Source organism: Canis lupus, chromosome 28 (assembly GCF_003254725.2).
Source record: "Canis lupus dingo isolate Sandy chromosome 28, ASM325472v2, whole genome shotgun sequence".
NCBI classification, from domain to species: Eukaryota; Metazoa; Chordata; class Mammalia; order Carnivora; family Canidae; genus Canis; species Canis lupus.
The window spans coordinates 29,487,635-29,505,865 of NC_064270.1; the positions used below are offsets into that span (position 1 = coordinate 29,487,635).

At 43.3% G+C, this 18,231-nt stretch overlaps 2 protein-coding genes across 5 annotated transcripts in view; one reads left to right on the forward strand and one right to left on the reverse strand.

The window, feature by feature from the left end:
- The window catches only part of EIF3A (eukaryotic translation initiation factor 3 subunit A), a 36,635-nt gene extending 31,340 nt beyond the window's left edge, over nt 1-5,295 (reverse strand). For both annotated transcript variants that reach the window (XR_007406857.1, XM_025467388.3), the window contains exon 1: nt 5,063-5,295. Coding sequence is in view for 1 of the 2 variants with exons in the window: in XM_025467388.3 (XP_025323173.3) it covers nt 5,063-5,111 (49 nt within the window). In the remaining variant the exon portion in view is untranslated. The remainder of the gene's footprint in view (nt 1-5,062) is intronic.
- A 111-nt stretch (nt 5,296-5,406) lies between these two features.
- DENND10 (DENN domain containing 10) overlaps nt 5,407-18,231 on the forward strand; it is a 41,696-nt gene continuing 28,871 nt past the window's right edge. The window contains exon 1 of one of the 3 annotated variants that reach the window (XM_025467390.3): nt 5,407-5,793. In XM_025467390.3, the coding sequence (XP_025323175.1) occupies nt 5,628-5,793 (166 nt within the window). In that variant the 5' untranslated portion in view covers nt 5,407-5,627. Of the gene's footprint in view, nt 5,794-12,074; nt 12,239-18,231 lie in introns of those variants that run through there. The other 2 variants (XM_049103485.1, XM_025467396.3) reach the window with 2 other exon arrangements.

Genomic DNA, 18,231 nt, shown 5'->3' on the forward strand with positions numbered 1-18,231 from the left:
TTATTACACAATTAGATTGACTTTATCACTTATTCCTTTAAGGGCCTACTTTCGGATTCTCTGTTCTGATCACTCTCTATTGCAATGTATCTAGTCTTTTGCTAATACTTCACTGTCTTGATTACTACAGACTTAAAGGCTTCAAACCAAGTAGTGTGACTGCTTCAATTTTGTTCTTCAGCATTATTTAGCTTACTAAATTTTTTACCTTTCCATATAAATACAGAATTAGGTAATATCTACAAAATAGCTCACTGGAATTTTCATTCAAATTTTACTGAATCTATATTATCAAATTTGAAAGAATGGGCAATTTAACAGTAGTCTTTCAGCCTTTTAGGATTTTATTTATTTATTCATGAGACACAAAAAGAGAGACACAGGCAGAGTGGAGAAGCAAGCTCCCTGCGGGGAGCCTGATGTGGGATTCAATCCCAGGACCCTGGGATCACAACCTGAGCCAAAGGCAGAGGCTTAACCGCTGAACCACCCAGACGTCCCAATAGTCTTCCAATCTATGGAATATCTCTCCACTTATTTTTCCAGTCTAAACATGAAAAATATATATTAAGACAAACCCCAAATGAGGGACCATTCCACAAAATACCAGGAAACTTGTCAAGGTTATCAACAAGGAAAATATAAGAAACTGTCATAACAAGTGGAAGTATCTAAGACGACCGGACGACTAAATGTAATATGATATCCTAGATGGGATTCTGGAATTCAAAAAAGGACATTAGGGAAATATGAACAAAATATGGACTTTCGTTAACAATAATGTATCCGTACTGGTTCATTACTTGTGACAAATGTACCAAAATGATATAAAATTATCAATAGGTTACGGTTTACATGGAAACACTGTATACTATCTATGCAGTAATTCTGTAAATCTTGAATTTCGAAAATTAACTTTATTTTTAAAAACAAAATTTTAGAACACATACCAAAGAAAATTATATTCTTAGGGAATTTACTACCACCTAAACGTGAAGGCATTCTGTCTGTATGTGGCAGTATTTCAAAATGTAGTTCTAATCTCAGGTTTATGTATACACTGCTCATTTTGAAATTCAGTCAAAAGGAAAGACTGCTCTATAACCATATTTCTGACAAAGGTTAAAATTTATGTTTTTTTCTCATCTTTTTATTTTCTTGTGCACAAAACTTAAAAATGGGGAGAGCTATTTTATTTAACCTAAGTCATCTAGTTATGTTCAACTTAAAATTCAGTTAACTGCCATATTTTACACACAAAAAAATCTTTCCACCGAACATTTGAAAGATAATTTGGGGAACCAAAACACTAGTTTACACTATGAAAGGGTCTTAAAATGCTGTATTTCTATTGTTAAAAACCATTATTTTCTGAATAAAAAAATCTTTAGCAAAGAATTATTTTTAAGAATAAACACCATACAGCATTATAAACCATGTAACTCTGTACTAGGCAAACAACAGGCAGAAAAGTCCCTTATTTGGGAGTTATACGAGGCCTATAACTTAGTAATTATTAATTTCTTCTCCCAAAGATCACATCTTTCAGGAATGTTGCTTCTGAACATTACTTCTTCCAGGAAAACTACAAACAATATTCCAACTCTGGTATATTAAAAAGTTTACAACAAGATAAATCACAAAATATGCTGAAATAAGTATCTTTACACAATACCCTATAAGTCACCCCATATCAAATCATATTCTTCATGTGCAAGTGAAAACAAAACCCTCTTCAATAATTCAAGTCAATGTCAACATTAATCCTGCCATTATAGGGAAAAGTCCATTTTCATTTGAGTCCATTTTATTACAAAAAAAAAAAAAAAAAAAAAAAAAAACCCACCCTACAAGAGGAAACAAAAACGTAACACAACTAGATACTTTGTTAGGATAATAAGCCTTTTCTGTTCTAGGGGAGGACCTAACCTATCTTCCTGAAGCATACATACACAAGTTTATTTTCTTTTTTTTTTTTTAATTTTTTATTTATTTATGATAGTCACAGAGAGAGAGAGAAGAGAGGCAGAGACACAGGCAGAGGGAGAAGCAGGTTCCATGCAGGGAGCTGGATGTGGGACTCGATCCTGGGTCTCCAGGATCAGGCCCTGGGCTCAAGGCAGCACTAAACTGCTGAGGGCTGCCCATGTTTTTATTTTAAAGGAAAAAGAATGCAATGGCAAGTTATTATAAACCATGAGGGTGAGTTCCTGTCTTTACCCTAATTTACATACGAGGAGAATGTAGTTCCTCTGAATTATCTAATAAGGGAAAAAAATGTTTTGAGGCTAGAAAGGCTCCATTGCAATGTTAAAAAAAAAAGTTCATTTCCAAATTGATATTCTTGAAATAAAGATTAAAATCCAGAATTATAAGCTATTACTAGAAGGATGGGCATTCTGAGTTTTCCTTTCAAACACAAAGGCAAACTGTATCGAAAAAATTTAGGTCTGTCCTTCAATATTACTAGCTTACTTGTACAACAGACCAAGTAGATAAGCTACAGTGTTACACAATTTGTGAGTTTAAACAACTTGATAAAACACTAGTAGAATCAAAATTAAAAGGCTGTTACAAGATCAGGAGCAATGAATTCCAAAGAACTAACAACATAATCTGGGGCTTTTTCCAAATGATTTCAGTGTATGAATTTCTTGCCTCTAACTGCTGGGCCAAGTTCTCATCTTCCTGAATGATTACTATAATCGTCTCCAAAAATATTGTTCTGAATTACAGATTCAGAGTTACCTGGAGAACTATTCAACTTAAATTTACTCACATTTTATTAAGACAATGCAATGGATTAATTCTAAATGTGTTTGATGCTACAAATGGTATAGATAAAATGTTGACATAAAATGAGATTATCTCTATCGAATGGAATATGCTTTTATAATCCTAGTTTTGTAAGCAGTGCCGTGTGTCATCCACATTCTGCTCACTTTTAACACTTACAGACAGAATCTCATTCACAAGATCAAAGGTACAGAAATTACTAGTTGAATGCTAAGCCCTCTACTACAGAAACACCCAACCTACATTTTAAAAGGACTGCAGCAAGGAGTCAGTACAGCCTTTTAAAAAACCGACACAACCCCCGCCAGGGTGCCCCTTGCTCACGTTGCCTACTTTCATTTCAGATGCTTTCTCCCAAGTTAGAAAATGTGAAAAAAGATTTAAGATGTTACACATCCAAAAACCCTTCTAATTTAAAAAAATTACTGACATACTAAGCTTATATGACCATTCAGAGGGAGGAGTGATGAAAGAAACAAGGCCTGAACACATCAAAAGTGTAGTATTTAGGCCATGAAGATTTCAGTGCTTCAGCCTATTAGCATGGGAAAGACACTTGTCAGTAAAGCAAATGACTGTAAAGCAGATCTACAATAGCAATTAGAACAGTAACTGAATCCAAGTCACTCTATATACCGTAAGTTTCTAAACATAAGAAAAAAAATTAACTTTACTACAGTTCATTTTGTAGTGATGAATTTCCACTTCAATCTATTTTCTTTCCTAGAAATTAACGTCCTTAATTCTTGCCTATTTTAACTATTAGATCACTGGTTAAAATGACTAGCCATCAGATCTAAGTTGTAGTTTTAAATGATTTTAAGACAGATGCTGTACTCGAATCCAAATAATATGGAATTACCCAATTTCACACTCTTAACCCCCAAATTGCTACTTTTAAAATAGCAGACACGTTATTAAAAAAATTTTTTAAGTAACCTTTAGTCCTGATAGGTTATCAGGAGTATTCATTTTATGTATTGACTGAAATTGGCCAATTTTTCCCAAGAGGAATTTTTCAAACAAGTCAACAAATAGAACTTCATAAACATAAAATTCTAAGAGACACAGTGTAACAACCTACAGCATGGGTTAAGACCCAAAGCTTGTTTAGGTAGAGGAAGGTGAAAATAAGAGCTATGGACGCTCTACACACTTAGAAATTGTTGGGCTTAAAAAACTCTAAACGAAAGTTTTTTTTGTTTTTTTTTTAAGACCAGAGCAATGCATGATACATTTGCAGCCCCATAATGCCAACGTAATAAATGCCTCTTGAACAGACCCGCACAGGCACAAGTTTTCCCTAAAGGGCCTGTGGCTTTAACCCACATGGAAATAAAAATCGCAGGCAGTAGCCGCTGCAGCGAGGGGGGGGGGGGGGGGGGGAAGACGACTGATCTGCAAGTCTAGAGACCTCGGTTCCAGTCTCCTGGCTCAACTACTAACTCCCAGAGTGACCTTGGGTAAACATTCTCTCTCTCTCTCTCTCTCTCTCTCTCTCCAGGCCTCAATTTCGTTATCTTTAAGAGAGAACTTGAAGTCTCTCTCTCACGGTATTAACTCTGTTCCAACTTCATGCGGCTTAGAATAGGCTTCGGGGCGGCCGATAGTCAATGCCAGGAAGAGCAGATAACAGGTTAAATGGGTCAGTGTCTCCGCGGCAGAGCTCCGGGGACTGGGGGAAAGGGTGAGTGGACCCTGACCCAGCAAAGCCCGGCGCTGGATTTGGGGGGCGGAGGTGCCCGCGGGAGGGCCGGGGGTGGGACTGCCCGGCTCCCGGCGCCGGCAGGAGGTGGAGTCGAGGTTCTCGCGTGCATTGTCCCCGGGAGGGAGCCATGTTTCTTCCTCCCCGGCACTCCCAGATGGCGGCTGGGGGCGCGGGGCCTCAGCAGCCGAGGGCCCGGCGGCCTGGGGCGCGGGGCGGAGGCGGAGAAGCGGGGCAAAGGAACTCGGGCCTCGGAAGCCCGTCTTGGGGCCGCGGCCCGCGAGACGCACCAGGAGGCGGCGGGGGGGGGGGGCGGGGGGAGGAAGAGCCCCCCCCCCCTCCGCGACGGTTCCCGGGTCCGCGCCTCCCACCCGCCCCGGTCGGTCGGTCGGAGCGAGAAGGCAGACCGTGCCCACCACGGGCCAGGGCGGCGGCGGGCAGGTCGCATCGACCTCTCGGGCCGCAGCCGGGCAGCAGAGCGGAGAGACGCAGGCCCGGGTCCCTCGACCTCCGAGGCGCCTCGGGCCGACCCAGCCCGGCGCGCCCCGATTCCCGACTCACCGTTGGCGCGTTTGAGGGCATTTTCCGGCCTCTGGAAATAGGCCGGCATCTTGGCGGCAGGCTCGGCTCACCCGGCGTCAGCGAACTCCTTAGTGGCCCGGGCCGGGAGGGGAGACGAAGGGGAACCAGCGCGAGGCTCCACGCGCCTCGCCAGCAGTCGCCCGCGCCCAGCCGGCCAGAGACGGAAAGGAAGGAGCCACGTGACCCCCGCACGGCGGCGCCGCCGCCGCCCAAGCCCCGGATGTAGGGGGCGGTCCTGCGCGCGCAGGCGCGCTGTGGTCGCGCGCGCCGGCTGACGTGGCGGTGGCGGCGGCGGCGGCGGCGGCGGCGGGCGCCCTCCGTGCGGGGCGGGCACGTTGCGGGGCAGGTTCTCAGGCCCCTCGCTCCTCGAGCGAGAATCGAGCTGGGAGACGTGAGGTGTGGGTCGGGGGCTCTGCCTGGCGAGGAGGAAGGCGTCTGCACCGGTTTGGGACCTGCTTTGTGCGCAGTCATGCAAAGTTGCAGTCGGGTCCCACCCGCCCCGGGAACGAGCTGAGCTGCGCGAGAATGCCTGGTCCGTCCGTTTATGGGAAATGCAGCGCGCCGCGGCGGCCTAGTAGTGAGCAGCCCTCGACGGCCCCCCGGGGGCAGGAGGGACGCAGTAGATAAATCAGTGAGCTTGTTTCCTATGGGCGAAATAAAAAAAGTCGCTGACACAAAGGTTGCCTGGGGAATGGGGACCCTCGGAGAAGGTGAGTTTTGAGCTGAGACCTGAAAGATGGGGACGAACTGGGGACGGTAATCTGGCTGTGCGTCATGTTGGAAGATACATGGGAGTGTTGTCGCCTTCACGTTCTGCTGAACATAAAAATAATAATGATGAGTGTTCCTGGGGGGGTAGGAGGGATCAATTTCTCAGGCCCTTTGCTACAGCCCTTTGTTACTGATCAACAATCTTAATTAATGTTCGATCATTAACTATTAACACCCAGAACTTGAAAGCCATTTGAACTGAATCTTAGTTAACTCAAGCCCTATGAAATTAAGGCGGGTTCAGGAGAAAAATTAAGAAAGCGTCAATGGAATAAATTGTTGCAAATTTTTTACCCATTTTGTAGTAATGGATGGGACATGAGAACGAACGGCAGAGTTCTCTACGAGGGGACAAGGAACCCACAGTCCACACACGCGAAAAGCATCTTCCCCTCGTTCTTTAGGCCTCAGCAAAGAGGTTTTTCTATTTAGATCTATCACCAAAAAAGAAAGGAAACTCGAGACATGGAGACACAGATACAAAATACATCTCAAGGGATCCCTGGGTGGCGCAGCGGTTTAGCGCCTGCCTTTGGCCCAGGGCGCGATCCTGGAGACGCGGGATCGAATCCCACGTCGGGCTCCCGGTGCATGGAGCCTGCTTCTCCCTCTGCCTGTGTCTCTGCCTCTCTCTCTCTCTCTGTGTGTGTGACTATCATAAATAAATAAAAATTAAAAAAAAAAAAAATAAATAAAATCTTAAAAAAAAAAAAAACAAAATACATCTCAAATTCTAGAAATTAAAAAAAAAAAAAAAGGTTGTTTAAAAATTAATTTCATAGAGTTCTTCCTCCAAAATGGTTGGGCCACTCTAAATGTCTGAACTTACTCCCCCAAGATTAAGAGCCAGGCAGAGTGGAGCAACAAGTACTAAGAAGCTGCGGGAACTGTTTTATGGGGCAGGATCAAGAGACTCGTTTGTGTATATGGTAATTAAATCAAAATTAAAGAGCTAAACATAAGAGCAAATAACAGCTTTTTTTTTTTTTTTAAGATTTTATTTATTCATGAGAGACACAGAGAGAGGCAGAGACACAGGCAGAGAGAAGAGAAGCAGGCTCCAGGCAGGGAGCCTGACGTGGGGGGGACTGGATCCTGGGATTCTGGGATCACGCCCCAGACCAAAGGCAGCCGCTCAACCACGGAGCCACCCAGGCGTCCCAAATACAGCTTTTAAATGCTGTAGATAGAAAACTATTTAGTAGGCCATAGAGAAATGTAACAATAAAATAAAAGGATACCTGACCTAAATAAATATCGGAGAAAGCTTTCCAGCATTCTTTTTTTTCTTTTTAAAGATTTTATTTATTTATTCATGAGAGACACACAGAGAGAGGCAGAGACACAGGCAGAGGGAGAAGCAGGCTCTTTGCGGGGAGCCCGATACAGGACTCAATCCCAGGACCCCGGGATCATGACCTGAGCCAAAGGCAGGTGCTCAACCACTGAGCCACCCAGGCGTCCCTCTTTCTACCATTTTCACTCTTTTCATTATCATATCTCAAAGAAGATGGTAAAATGATCTTATTATTACTCATTACATAGTAGAACTAAAACAAGACAAATACTAGAAAATTTGGAGAAAAAATGAATTCAATATTTCTGAATCTTCATTCTTTTCTCTTTCAAGTTAAAGTATATGAAGCATTTGGTAATAGCCAATAATCATTTTAATGCATCGAGTACAATTATTCAGTGTCTTGTACTATATTTGTGAATAGTCTCAACTTCAATAATAAATTTTATTAAATTCAGCCAATAGGATTAAGTACCAGCTAAAGGCCATAATACTGGACACAAAAGATGCAGGTTGCCTATTTTCAAGGAGTTGATGTTTCACTGGTGAAGATGGATGAGTACACAATGAGGAACAAGGTAGGATCTATTCTGAACCAGGAGCAAAGCATAATTACTTGTTGATTGATACTTCACAGAAAACAAGCAACCTGAATATGCTAGAAGCCACTTTAGGAAGTGGTAAAAGAAAGTGATCAGGCTGGTGAAGATTTTTTCTCTATCAAGTTTCTTTTGTACTACGCATGACAATTTTTCCAACACAATGGGAGTTTTGGGTGGAGCAAATAAGACTCTAAAAAAAAAAAAAAACAATTGTTAGGGCCACAAAAGAAGTACTACATTATACGTATTTGCAACATAATATAGTTTTAAATCAAATACCATGTTTTACAGTTTACAAAATGTTTTCGTGTTAGTCATTTTGTTTACAAGAATTCTGTAATGAAAAAAAAATTCTGTAATGAAGTTATTTACACTGATAAACTAACAGTTCCAGAGAGTTAGACTATGGCTCACAGTTACTCCTTCAACAAACCATTATGGGGAAGAAAAAAAAAAAAAAAAACCATTATGGAATACATACCATGTGCCAGGTACAAGAATTAAGCACCTGATAGGTAGGTGACAGCAGTGAACAGGACAGACTTGGTTCCTATCTTCTTGGACTTTGCAGCCTGGAGAGAAGAAAGACTTCAAACACTTGCCAGAAGCTTCTTGAAGATGGAAACACCACTCCAGGCCCCCATCATCTTTCCAGATCCGTCTCTCCCCACACTCAGTGTCTTTCAGTGCCTTAAACAGCAGTTTCCCCCACCTCCAACCCAATGAATGCCATCACTTCAGATGAATTATTCTCTACCACTACCCATTCCTTGTTCTAACAACAACCTATTTCTCACATCGTCACTATCTCCAGAATTCTTTCCTAGCCCCCAGCTTAGTTTAGATGCCAAGGCAGGGAGCACCAATAACATCCTGTCTTAGCACTGATCATACTTCAATGTAATTATATACAGACTATAAGCTCAGAGAATGGAAGCTTTTGTATTGTTCACACTATATCCCCAATGACCGACAGCATTGGGCAGATGAGATACTCTCAAAAAATGCTGGAAAGATGAATAAATGAATCCCCATATAAAGATTTATATAAACCAGTTTCTACTATACCTGTGGGGAAGTAACAAGTGTGAAAGTTCAATGTGTGTCTTCTTTCATTTATAGAGCATCTAGCTATCTATATGGGGGCTCTCAATCTACTTTAAGGCCCCACATGCAGATGCTGAAGAAGAAACAATAATGCTCTTCACCCAAAGCTAATTGCACTGGTTTTGAACCAACTGTACTGAAGTTCATTTGTGACTTTCTCTCAGTGTTCAAATATATCATGTGTTCCTATACCTGTATATCCCTTCTCTTCTTCCTATCCCACCCATTGTTACCTGACCAACCCCTACAAATACTTCAAGCCTCAACTCAAAGGCTTTCTCTGCCAAGCCTTTCAGCCAGTGGGGGACTGACTTAACTGCCCCTTCTCTTGTGCTCTCTTCTCAAGCCACTGTTACTCGGGCACCATCTCTGGACACTCTGCTGCCCCAGCAGCTCTGTCATGGGGTGGCTCTATTCCTCCTTCAAACCACTGGTGCCTGGAGGTTGATCAATGACTGACTAGCTCCTCCCCGCTAGCTACTTCTAGACCATTCTCTCCTCCCTTAAGCTGTGAATATTGAAGTTCCTGCTACCAGATGAGACCCCTGTGATTCCTCTATGTGACAGTCCTCTATAGGCATCTACAGATTGCCAGGTTGCAACCCCTCATTCCTTGATTCTTTTTTTTTTTTTAATTTTTTAAAAGATTTTATTTATTCATGATAGAGAGAGAGAGAAAGAGAGAGGCAGAGACACAGGCAGAGGGAGAAGCAGGCTCCGTGCCAGGAGCCTGACGCAGGACTCAATTCCGGGACTCCAGGATCGTGCCCTGGGCCAAAGGCAGGCGCCAAACCGCTGAGCCACCCAGGGATCCCCTCATTCCTTGATTCTTATAACTCTCTGTCACTCTCCAACACTACCGTCATAATTATTAGTGGTTTCTATACCCATGTAGATGATCCTGCTGATATCCTGGCCACCTGGCCATCACAATTGTGTCCTCTACTTTACCTCACTCACTCATACACATGGTGATGCCCTAGAGTCTAGACTAAGAGCACACTTTTTTTGTGTGCCTTCGGCCCAGGGTGTGATCCTGAAGACCTGGGATCGAGTCCCACATCAGGCTCCCTGCATGGAGCCTGCTTCTCCCTCTGCCTCTGTCTCTCTCTCTCTCAATCTCTCTCTCTCTCTCTCTCTGTGTCTCTAATAAATAAATTAAATCTTTAAAAAATATAAACACTAGGGCACATGAGAGAACTGGCTTTGCCTTCTGCCATCTACCCACCCACCTGGTTCTGTACTTAACACTCTGCCTCCCTCCTGTTACCCTGCAGACTGTACTCCTGTCTAAAGCTAGCCTTTTGTACTGGCGCACTGGATTTCTCATCTCCTCTCACTCTAGCCTCCCTGAAACACTTTCTTCACTTGGCTTCCAGGATCACCTTTTCCTGATTTTCCTCTCACCTCTCTGACTTCTCCTCAGTCTCTTTGACTGGCATTTCATCATCTCTCTGACTTCTGAGGTTGAAAAGTCCCAGAGCTCAGCCCCTAGACTTCTCCCCTCCTCTAACTGCATCCACCTTTTGATTCTAGCTCATGGCTTTAAACATCATCTTTGTGCTTAGAAGTTATAAAATTACATCACCAGTGCTCCACCTCCCTCCTGAAAGCCAGTCTCACGCCCTGATGCGTAATTGACATATCTATTTAGTGTTTGACATAGAGCATACACCCAACCCGCCCCAACCCAGACTCTTGATCTTTCTGGCCTCCAACGTGCTCCTCCCACCATCTTCCCCGTGTAAATAATGGCAACTCCCTTCTTCCAGTTGCTCAAACCAAAAATTTTGGAGACGTCTCTGACTTCACTTTTTCTGCCACAGTCCCACATCCAATCAGCCTATCAGCCAATCATGTTTCTACCACCTCCACAGCAATCACTCTGGTCCAGGTCACCATCATGTCTCACCCAGAATATGTGATTATCTGTTCACTTGTCTATTTCCCCTCGGCCCCCTTCTCTTTTACCCTCTACCCTAACAAGCAGGGAGATCTTTTAAGCAAAAGAGAGATGATCATGTCAGTCCCCTGATCGATCAAGACCCTTTTGTGGCTGCCCAGCTCATGCAGTCGAAGTCAAAGTCCTTACAATGGGCCGCAAGACCCTACATAACTCCTTCCCCTCCTCCATCCCTCCCATGACATGCCAGTGTCACCTTTACACTGCTGTCTTCCCTTAGCTCTTTAAAGTAATATAATAACCTCCATTTCTACCATACTTCCAAGCACCCTTTCCTTTATTTTCTTCCACAGCATTGATTTAGCTATCACCATCTTTTTTTTTTTTAATTTTTTGTATTTATTTATGATAGTCACACAGAGAGAGAGAGGCGGCGCAGAGACACAGGCAGAGGGAGAAGCAGGCTCCATGCACCGGGAGCCCGACGTGGGATTCGATCCCAGGTCTCCAGGATCGCGCCCTGGGCCAAAGGCAGGCACCAAACCGCTGCACCACCCAGGGACCCCCACTCCTCCATTCCTAACTGTAAAAGTGTCCAATGAGAGTTAGATATCTTTTCAACAATGATGTACCAAGAGCAGATATGGGCTGCACTGTGCTGTGGTCAGGGAGTTCTCACTGAACCTTTAGGTTGTGCAAATTTATTTATTTGTTTATTTATTTAAGATTTTATTTATTTATTCATGAGAGACACAGAGAGAGAGAAAAAGGCAGAGACACAGGCAGTGGGAGAAGCAGGCTCCTTGCAGGGAGCCCGGGTATCCAGGATCACGCCCTGGGCTGAAGGCAGACACTAAACCGCCGAACCACCCAGGGATCCCTTTTTTTTTTTTTTTTTTTGAGAGAGTGAGAAAGCACAAGCAGTGGGGAGGGGCACCAGGAGAGGGAGAAACAGACTCCCTGCTGAGCAGGGAGCCTGCCCTGGGGCTCAATCCCAGAACCCTGGGATCCTGACCCCTGAATCGAAGGCAGACTACTTACTGGCTGAGCCACGCAGGCACCCCTAGGTTGTGCAAATTTAAAGCAGGAAATTGGAGGGGCACCTGCCTGCTTCCCTTTTCCCTCTCCCTCTGTGCGCTCACGCACTCTCTCTCAAATAAATAAATAAAAATAATAAATACAGTAAAGCAGGAAACTGGAATGCAGATTCAGTGGAGTATATTTTAAGCAGAAAGATGTCCTGGCAGCGTTTGTTATTTATTGGGTGAAATGCATCTTACACTCAGGAGTCTTCACACATGAATATTCTCCCAGACTCCAGGACACGTGTGAGGAGAAGAAGAGAAGCATGTTTGTGGGAATTGGCGTATGCAGTCACACATGCCATCATTGTCATGCCACACAGCCCAACTCCTGCTTGGGAATTTAGGAGACTATGCTGAAAGCTACACAAAGCAACTAGGGCCCAAAGCAGGGTGAGTAAGACTGTGCAGAGTGGTTTAGGGTGTGGTTTGAAAATTGGCTTCTTTGTTGAATATGTTAAAGATGATTAGAAGGAACTCTGGAACAACAGGGTGTGGTCTCTCATCTTGGGCTTGTGGATATTAGATAATCACATGGACCTTTTCATTGTGTCATCTTCTCATAAAGCAGCTAAAATGGCACCTCCTCAGAGAGCCCCTTCCTGACCACACAATCTAATGCTTGAGACCACCCTATTTTCATTCTCAGCAGAGCACTTATCACTAATGGATAAATTTCATTGTTTCCTTGGTTACCCCCCTGTCTCACCACACTAGATGGTAAGCTTTAAGGGGCCAAGTTTGTCATGTTAGCCACTATAGCTCCAACTCCTGGAGCTATGTGGACACAGGGAGGTGCTCCACATGTAAATATGTAATATGTGAATAAATAAAGGAATGGAGACTGTGATAGGCAGATTCTAAGAAGCCCATGAGATTTCCACTCCCTAATGTACACACCCTGTCTGATACCTGAGAATATAAACATGTTGGGGTGTTACTTCTGTGATTAGGTTATATTATTATGTATCATCATTGACTTTAAGAAGAGGTTATCTGGGTTAGTCTAATCACATGAACCCTACAAATCCAGGTCTAGAGGTCCTAGGCAGAGGAAGGAAAAGATTCAAAGCATGAGAGGGGGGATCTCTGGGTGGCGCAGTGGTTTGGCGCCTGCCTTTGGCCCAGGGCGCGATCCTGGAGACCCAGGATCGAATCCCACATCGGGCTCCCGGTGCATGGAGCCTGCTTCTCCCTCTGCCTGTGTCTCTGCCTCTCTCTCTCTCTCTCTGTGACTATCATAAATAAATAAAAATTTAAAAAAATAAAAATAAATTTAAAAAAACACAAAGCATGAGAGGGTAAATGGAAGGAGCTGCAGAGCAAGGAACTGTAGGTGACTCTGGTAGCCAAGGGCAGCCCCTGGCCCAAAGCCAACTAGTGCATGGAGGCCTCAGTCCCAGAACTGCAAGGAACTGAACTCCATCAACAACTGGGATGAGTTTAGAGGGAGATTCTTCTGCAGAGCCTCCAGAAAGGAATGCAACCTGACCATCACCCAGACCTTAGCCTGGCAACAGCCTGAGCAGAGTCGTGCCATGCTTGCACCTCTAGTCTATAGGGATGTGAGCTGATCAATGGGTGTTGTTTTAAGCCACTAAGTTTGTGGTAATTTGTTACATAGCACATAGAAAACTAACACAGAGACAGTTTTCTCCATATTAATTTCTAGAGAGAAGAATGAAATACAAATGGAGTCTGAAATTCTTTTTTTTTTTTTTTTAAGTTTTAATTTATTTATTCATGAGAGTTACAGAGAGGCAGAGATGCGGGCAGAGGAGAAGCAGGCTCCTTGAGGAGAGTCGATCCTGGGACCCCGGGATCATGCTCTGAGCTGAAGGCAGATGCTCAACTGCTGAGCCGCTCAGGTATCCCAGAGCCTGAAATTCTAAAGTGACTTTGCTTTGCATGAAATGAAAACAGACACAGCTCAGTGGAAGAAAAGGGCAAGACTGTGTAAGGTTTAACTATACACAAATCGAGGCTGTTCAAGCAAAAGCCCTATAGAAGGAATCCGAGACTACAAATGTGTTATAGTACTCCATGTTCATGTTTTTTTTTTTTTTTTAAGATTTTTATTTATTCATGACAGAGAGGCAGAGATATAGGCAGAGGGAGAAACAGCCTCCATGCAGGGAGCCTGATGTGGGACTTGATCCCGGGTCTCTAGGATCACACCCTGGGCCAAAGGCGGCGCTAAACCGCTAGCCCACCAGGACTGCCCACGTTCGTGTTTTTAGAACTAGGGGGTAAGCTTCATTTCCTAGGGAATGTAGGATTATAAATACATCTCAGATCAGCCCATAAGCATGCCACATTTGGAGCCAGATGGCTTCAAACCCCAGCTTTGCCATTTATTAACACTATGATATTGGGTAAGTAATCTCACCAAGCCTCCATTTTCTCATCTGTGATATAGGAAAGATAAGTAGTTTGAGGTTTGAATGAGATACTCATAGTATTCTTCGCACAGTCCCTCATACAAGCTGTTTAGAAATCATTTTCACATATATACATATAAGAGAAACCAAATAATCAAGGCATGAAATATCCACAGCCTCCTTCCGTCCCCTCAACTGCTAAAGTAGTCTACTAACTCATGGCATTTGCGCCTTGCTCTCCTCTTTTTCTCCACCAATTCTTTCTCAGGTACATAAGGTAATCAGTTGGGAGGACAGCTGAACTTGGGCCAGAGATTCCAGCAGGGAAGGGCTGAGATGGGAGAGAGAGAATAGAGGGGTGGGGAAACTCGTGGGGAAGAAAAGGAAAGAGGAGAGAGGAGATGGCACAGGAAGAGTCATTTGTGAGAGCAGGGAGAGATTTCAGAATCTGAAATGAATGGTAGTTAATGGTTCACAAAAACACAGAGGGGGCCTAGGCCAATATGAACAACAATTGAACAAGGACGTAAATGGGAGAGGATAGACAAATTTCCCAGAGAGAAGAATTCAGAGTTATGTGGATGCTTTGCCTTGAAGGAGGTGGAGCATGCCCCACTGCTTGAGCGTGGGCCAGGTGTAGTGACTTCTGTCCAAGACAGACAGCCTGGAAAGCAGGGAAGAGGGGCACTTGGGTGGCTCAGTTGGTTAAGTGTCTGACTTCGAATCAGGTCATGATTTCAGGGTCCTGGGATAGAGTCCCATGTGGGGCTCTGGGCTCAGCAGGGAGTCTGCTCAGCCCTCTGCCCCCTCCCCTACCCCTTCGTGTGCGTGCTCTCTCTAATAAACAAAATCTTAAAAAAAAAAAAAAAAAAAAAAGGAAGGGAAAAATAATAACTTTACAGGAGAGAAACCTGACAAATACTACCTCAGCCAGGTAATCAAGGTTAACACTTGGATGTACCCTTTAAATGATGTGATGACAGCAGCACCTCTGTGGTCTTTCCTCCCCAAAACACATGATCAGTCATGAGAAAAATATCAGACAAATCCTAAATGAAGGACGGTCTATAAAAGTCCTGGCCAGAACTCCTCAAAACTGTCAAGGTCATCAAACAAAGGAAAGTCTGAGAAACTGTCACAGCCAAGAGGAGCCTAAGGAAACATTTTGACTAAATATAATATTATTCTAAATAGGATCCTGGAGCAGAACAAGGACGTTAGGTAAAAACTAAGGAAAAAATGTGAACTTTAGTTACTAATGTATCAGTATTGGTTCATTAGTTGTGACAAATGTACCATATTGTTGTAAGATGTTAATAAAAGAAGAATCTGGTTGAAGGGTATGTGGTAGGTTACTCTCTGTACTATCTTTGCAACTTTTCTGTAACTCTAAAACTATTCTAAAATAAAATATCTATCCTAGAGTTTGTACCAAAAAAAATTAAAAATTAAAAATGATAAAAGATAAATAAGATGTCTATAAAATATGAAGGGAAAAAGATTTTAAGACATATCACTGTAGGTAATGAAGTCCATCATCTTTAACAGCCTTTGAAAAATGCAAATACAGATCAGAATTTATCTCAATTACATTGTCTTGCTTATCTGTTTCTTTTAATACAACACAGTTTGAAAGCTGGGCTTCTTGGGGCCTGGGATCTACTCAGTTCCATTATCAGCACTCCTGAAACTGTGGAGAACATAGGAAGGATGACTGTCCCTGGGGAATGTTCTAGAAGGCTCACATAGACTGGCTTCCTGTCTATGTGAGCCACCAGGACAGAGTGTCAAGGCATTTGACTAATACCCCTTTCAGAGGTGACTTCTTGGGTCCCAAGCAAGCCTGGAATCCCTTAAGAGAGCTGATATCCCAGTGCTCTCTTGGCTGACATATACCTAATCTTTGATTGAGAATGATTAAGGAAAAATGATGAAAAGAAGAGCCAAATTTGGTTCACAGGGACCTGGGAATTAAAACATCTGTAGAAAATGTTGTACTTATCCACATACCTAGTCAGTTTGGGCATTTTCCAAATCCTTGTCAGTGCCAACACCTTCTTACTCTTTTCCCAGGAAGCAAAAAACAAGCAGGCTGTGCAAATAAGATGTAGCAGGTCTCAGCCAGTTCTCATTGAAAAGAGTTGGCTGTTATCTGTGAACTTGGATTTCAGGAGTGCTCCCACCATTCTTGGAATCAATCAGAGTGACTATCTAGACTACTTGCACAAATGATGGGGTTCATGCCGAATATCTGTTTCCTCTTGAGAGACTGGAATTTATGTGCATGCTAGGCAGAAGGTGCTGCATGACTGGCCCCCAATAAAAACCTCTTTCTAATGTGCTTCCCTCATCAATAATATTTCACTTGCGTTGTCACAGTTTATTGCTGGACAAATGAAATGTGTCCTATATGACTCCACCAGAAGGGGGCTCTTGGAAGCTTGGGCCTACTTTCCTTTGGATATCACCCCATGTGCCTTTTCCCTTTACTGATAAATCCTAGCCATGAGCACCTCTATGTGCTGAATCCTGCAGGTCCCCCTAAGAAATCTTTGAATCTGGGAGTGGTCTTGGGGCTCCCTTATCTATAACATTAACATAAAGATTTTTCTTGAAAGTCGCCTGGCTGGCACAGTCAGCAGAGCATGACACTTGTGATTTCAGGGTTGTAAGTTTGAGTCACACTTTTGATGTAGAGATGACTTTTAAAAAGATAAAATTGTTAAAAAAAAAAAAAGATTTTTCTTGGGGAGAGGCACAGAAGAAAGTATGATTAGCTCCATTTGGTTACTGAGGAAATAAACACACAGAAGGTAGGCAACGTGAGTGAGGTTTCACAGCCAGAATGGGCAGGGCTGAGATTAGAACTCAGGCTCAGCTGTTTCCACATCCCAGATACTTCCATCTATGATAGTGCAGTAGTCTTAACTGCTAAAGGTTGAGAATACTTCCCTTCCCTTTCTCCACCCACTCTACTCTTGTGAGTCTATCTGGCAGGTGTGACAGCACTCAGCAGTGAAATAGAAGGGAAGGAGATATCCCTTTCTTCTCCCATCTTCTCATAGATAACTTCTCCACCACTGCCCGGTGTCCTGAGCCTGGCCATAGCCATCATTATCCTTCCCTGGTACACTCACCACCATCTAACTCAAATCCTTTGTAGTAGTATCTGTCCATCATCCTCTTCATCCTCATTTTTTTTTTTTCTTCATCCTCATTTATTTTCTTCATGCTGCCTAAGTGCCAGAGACAAAGAGGGCCCTGTGGACCTTGGCCACATGGGGCCACTTCCTAACTCATTCATTGAGAAAAGAGAGTCCCTGGCCTGCGTCAGGGACCGCAGAAATACAGCATGAGCTACCCAACCACAAGCAAGGGGAGGCAATACACTGAAGATGCGTTCATGCTCTTTCACCTCTGAGATTTTCTCCTCCTTCTCTTTCCTCAAGCTTGGATCTCTAGGCCTGAAATCCCGGAAGCAATAGATCTAGTCATGCCTTCCCTCTCCCCTTTTCTGTTTTCCCACCTGATTATAAGGATTCTGCTGGGGCTATTTGTGAATCCATATTCCCAGCCTTTGGCCCATGTCACAGTTTGGTTTGCAAATGTTTGCACTCTGTTTAAGGAAAGTCGACTTTTGCTGATCCTACATTCCTGCCAATTTAATGGAAAATTATTTCCCAAGCCCAAATACCACAGAAAAGTTTATTATGTATTTTGAACTAAATGTGTCTCTGTAAGATTCAGCAAATAACCTTGGTGAAGTGGGAAGGACAGGCGATCTGGGGCCTATGGATTTCATGTGTTTTCTCATTTTTTCCGTTTACCAACTTTCATCAAATCTAGAAGTGCCATGAGAGACTAAGCCTGTTATTTTATACACCATTAAGAAAGAAGAAAATATTTTCAATTGTAATTGTAGGATGCATTCCAACTTCAGAGATTTTTAAATTTGAACTATTGCAGGCAATAAATACAGTAATGTTTAAATTGTGAAGTGAAAGT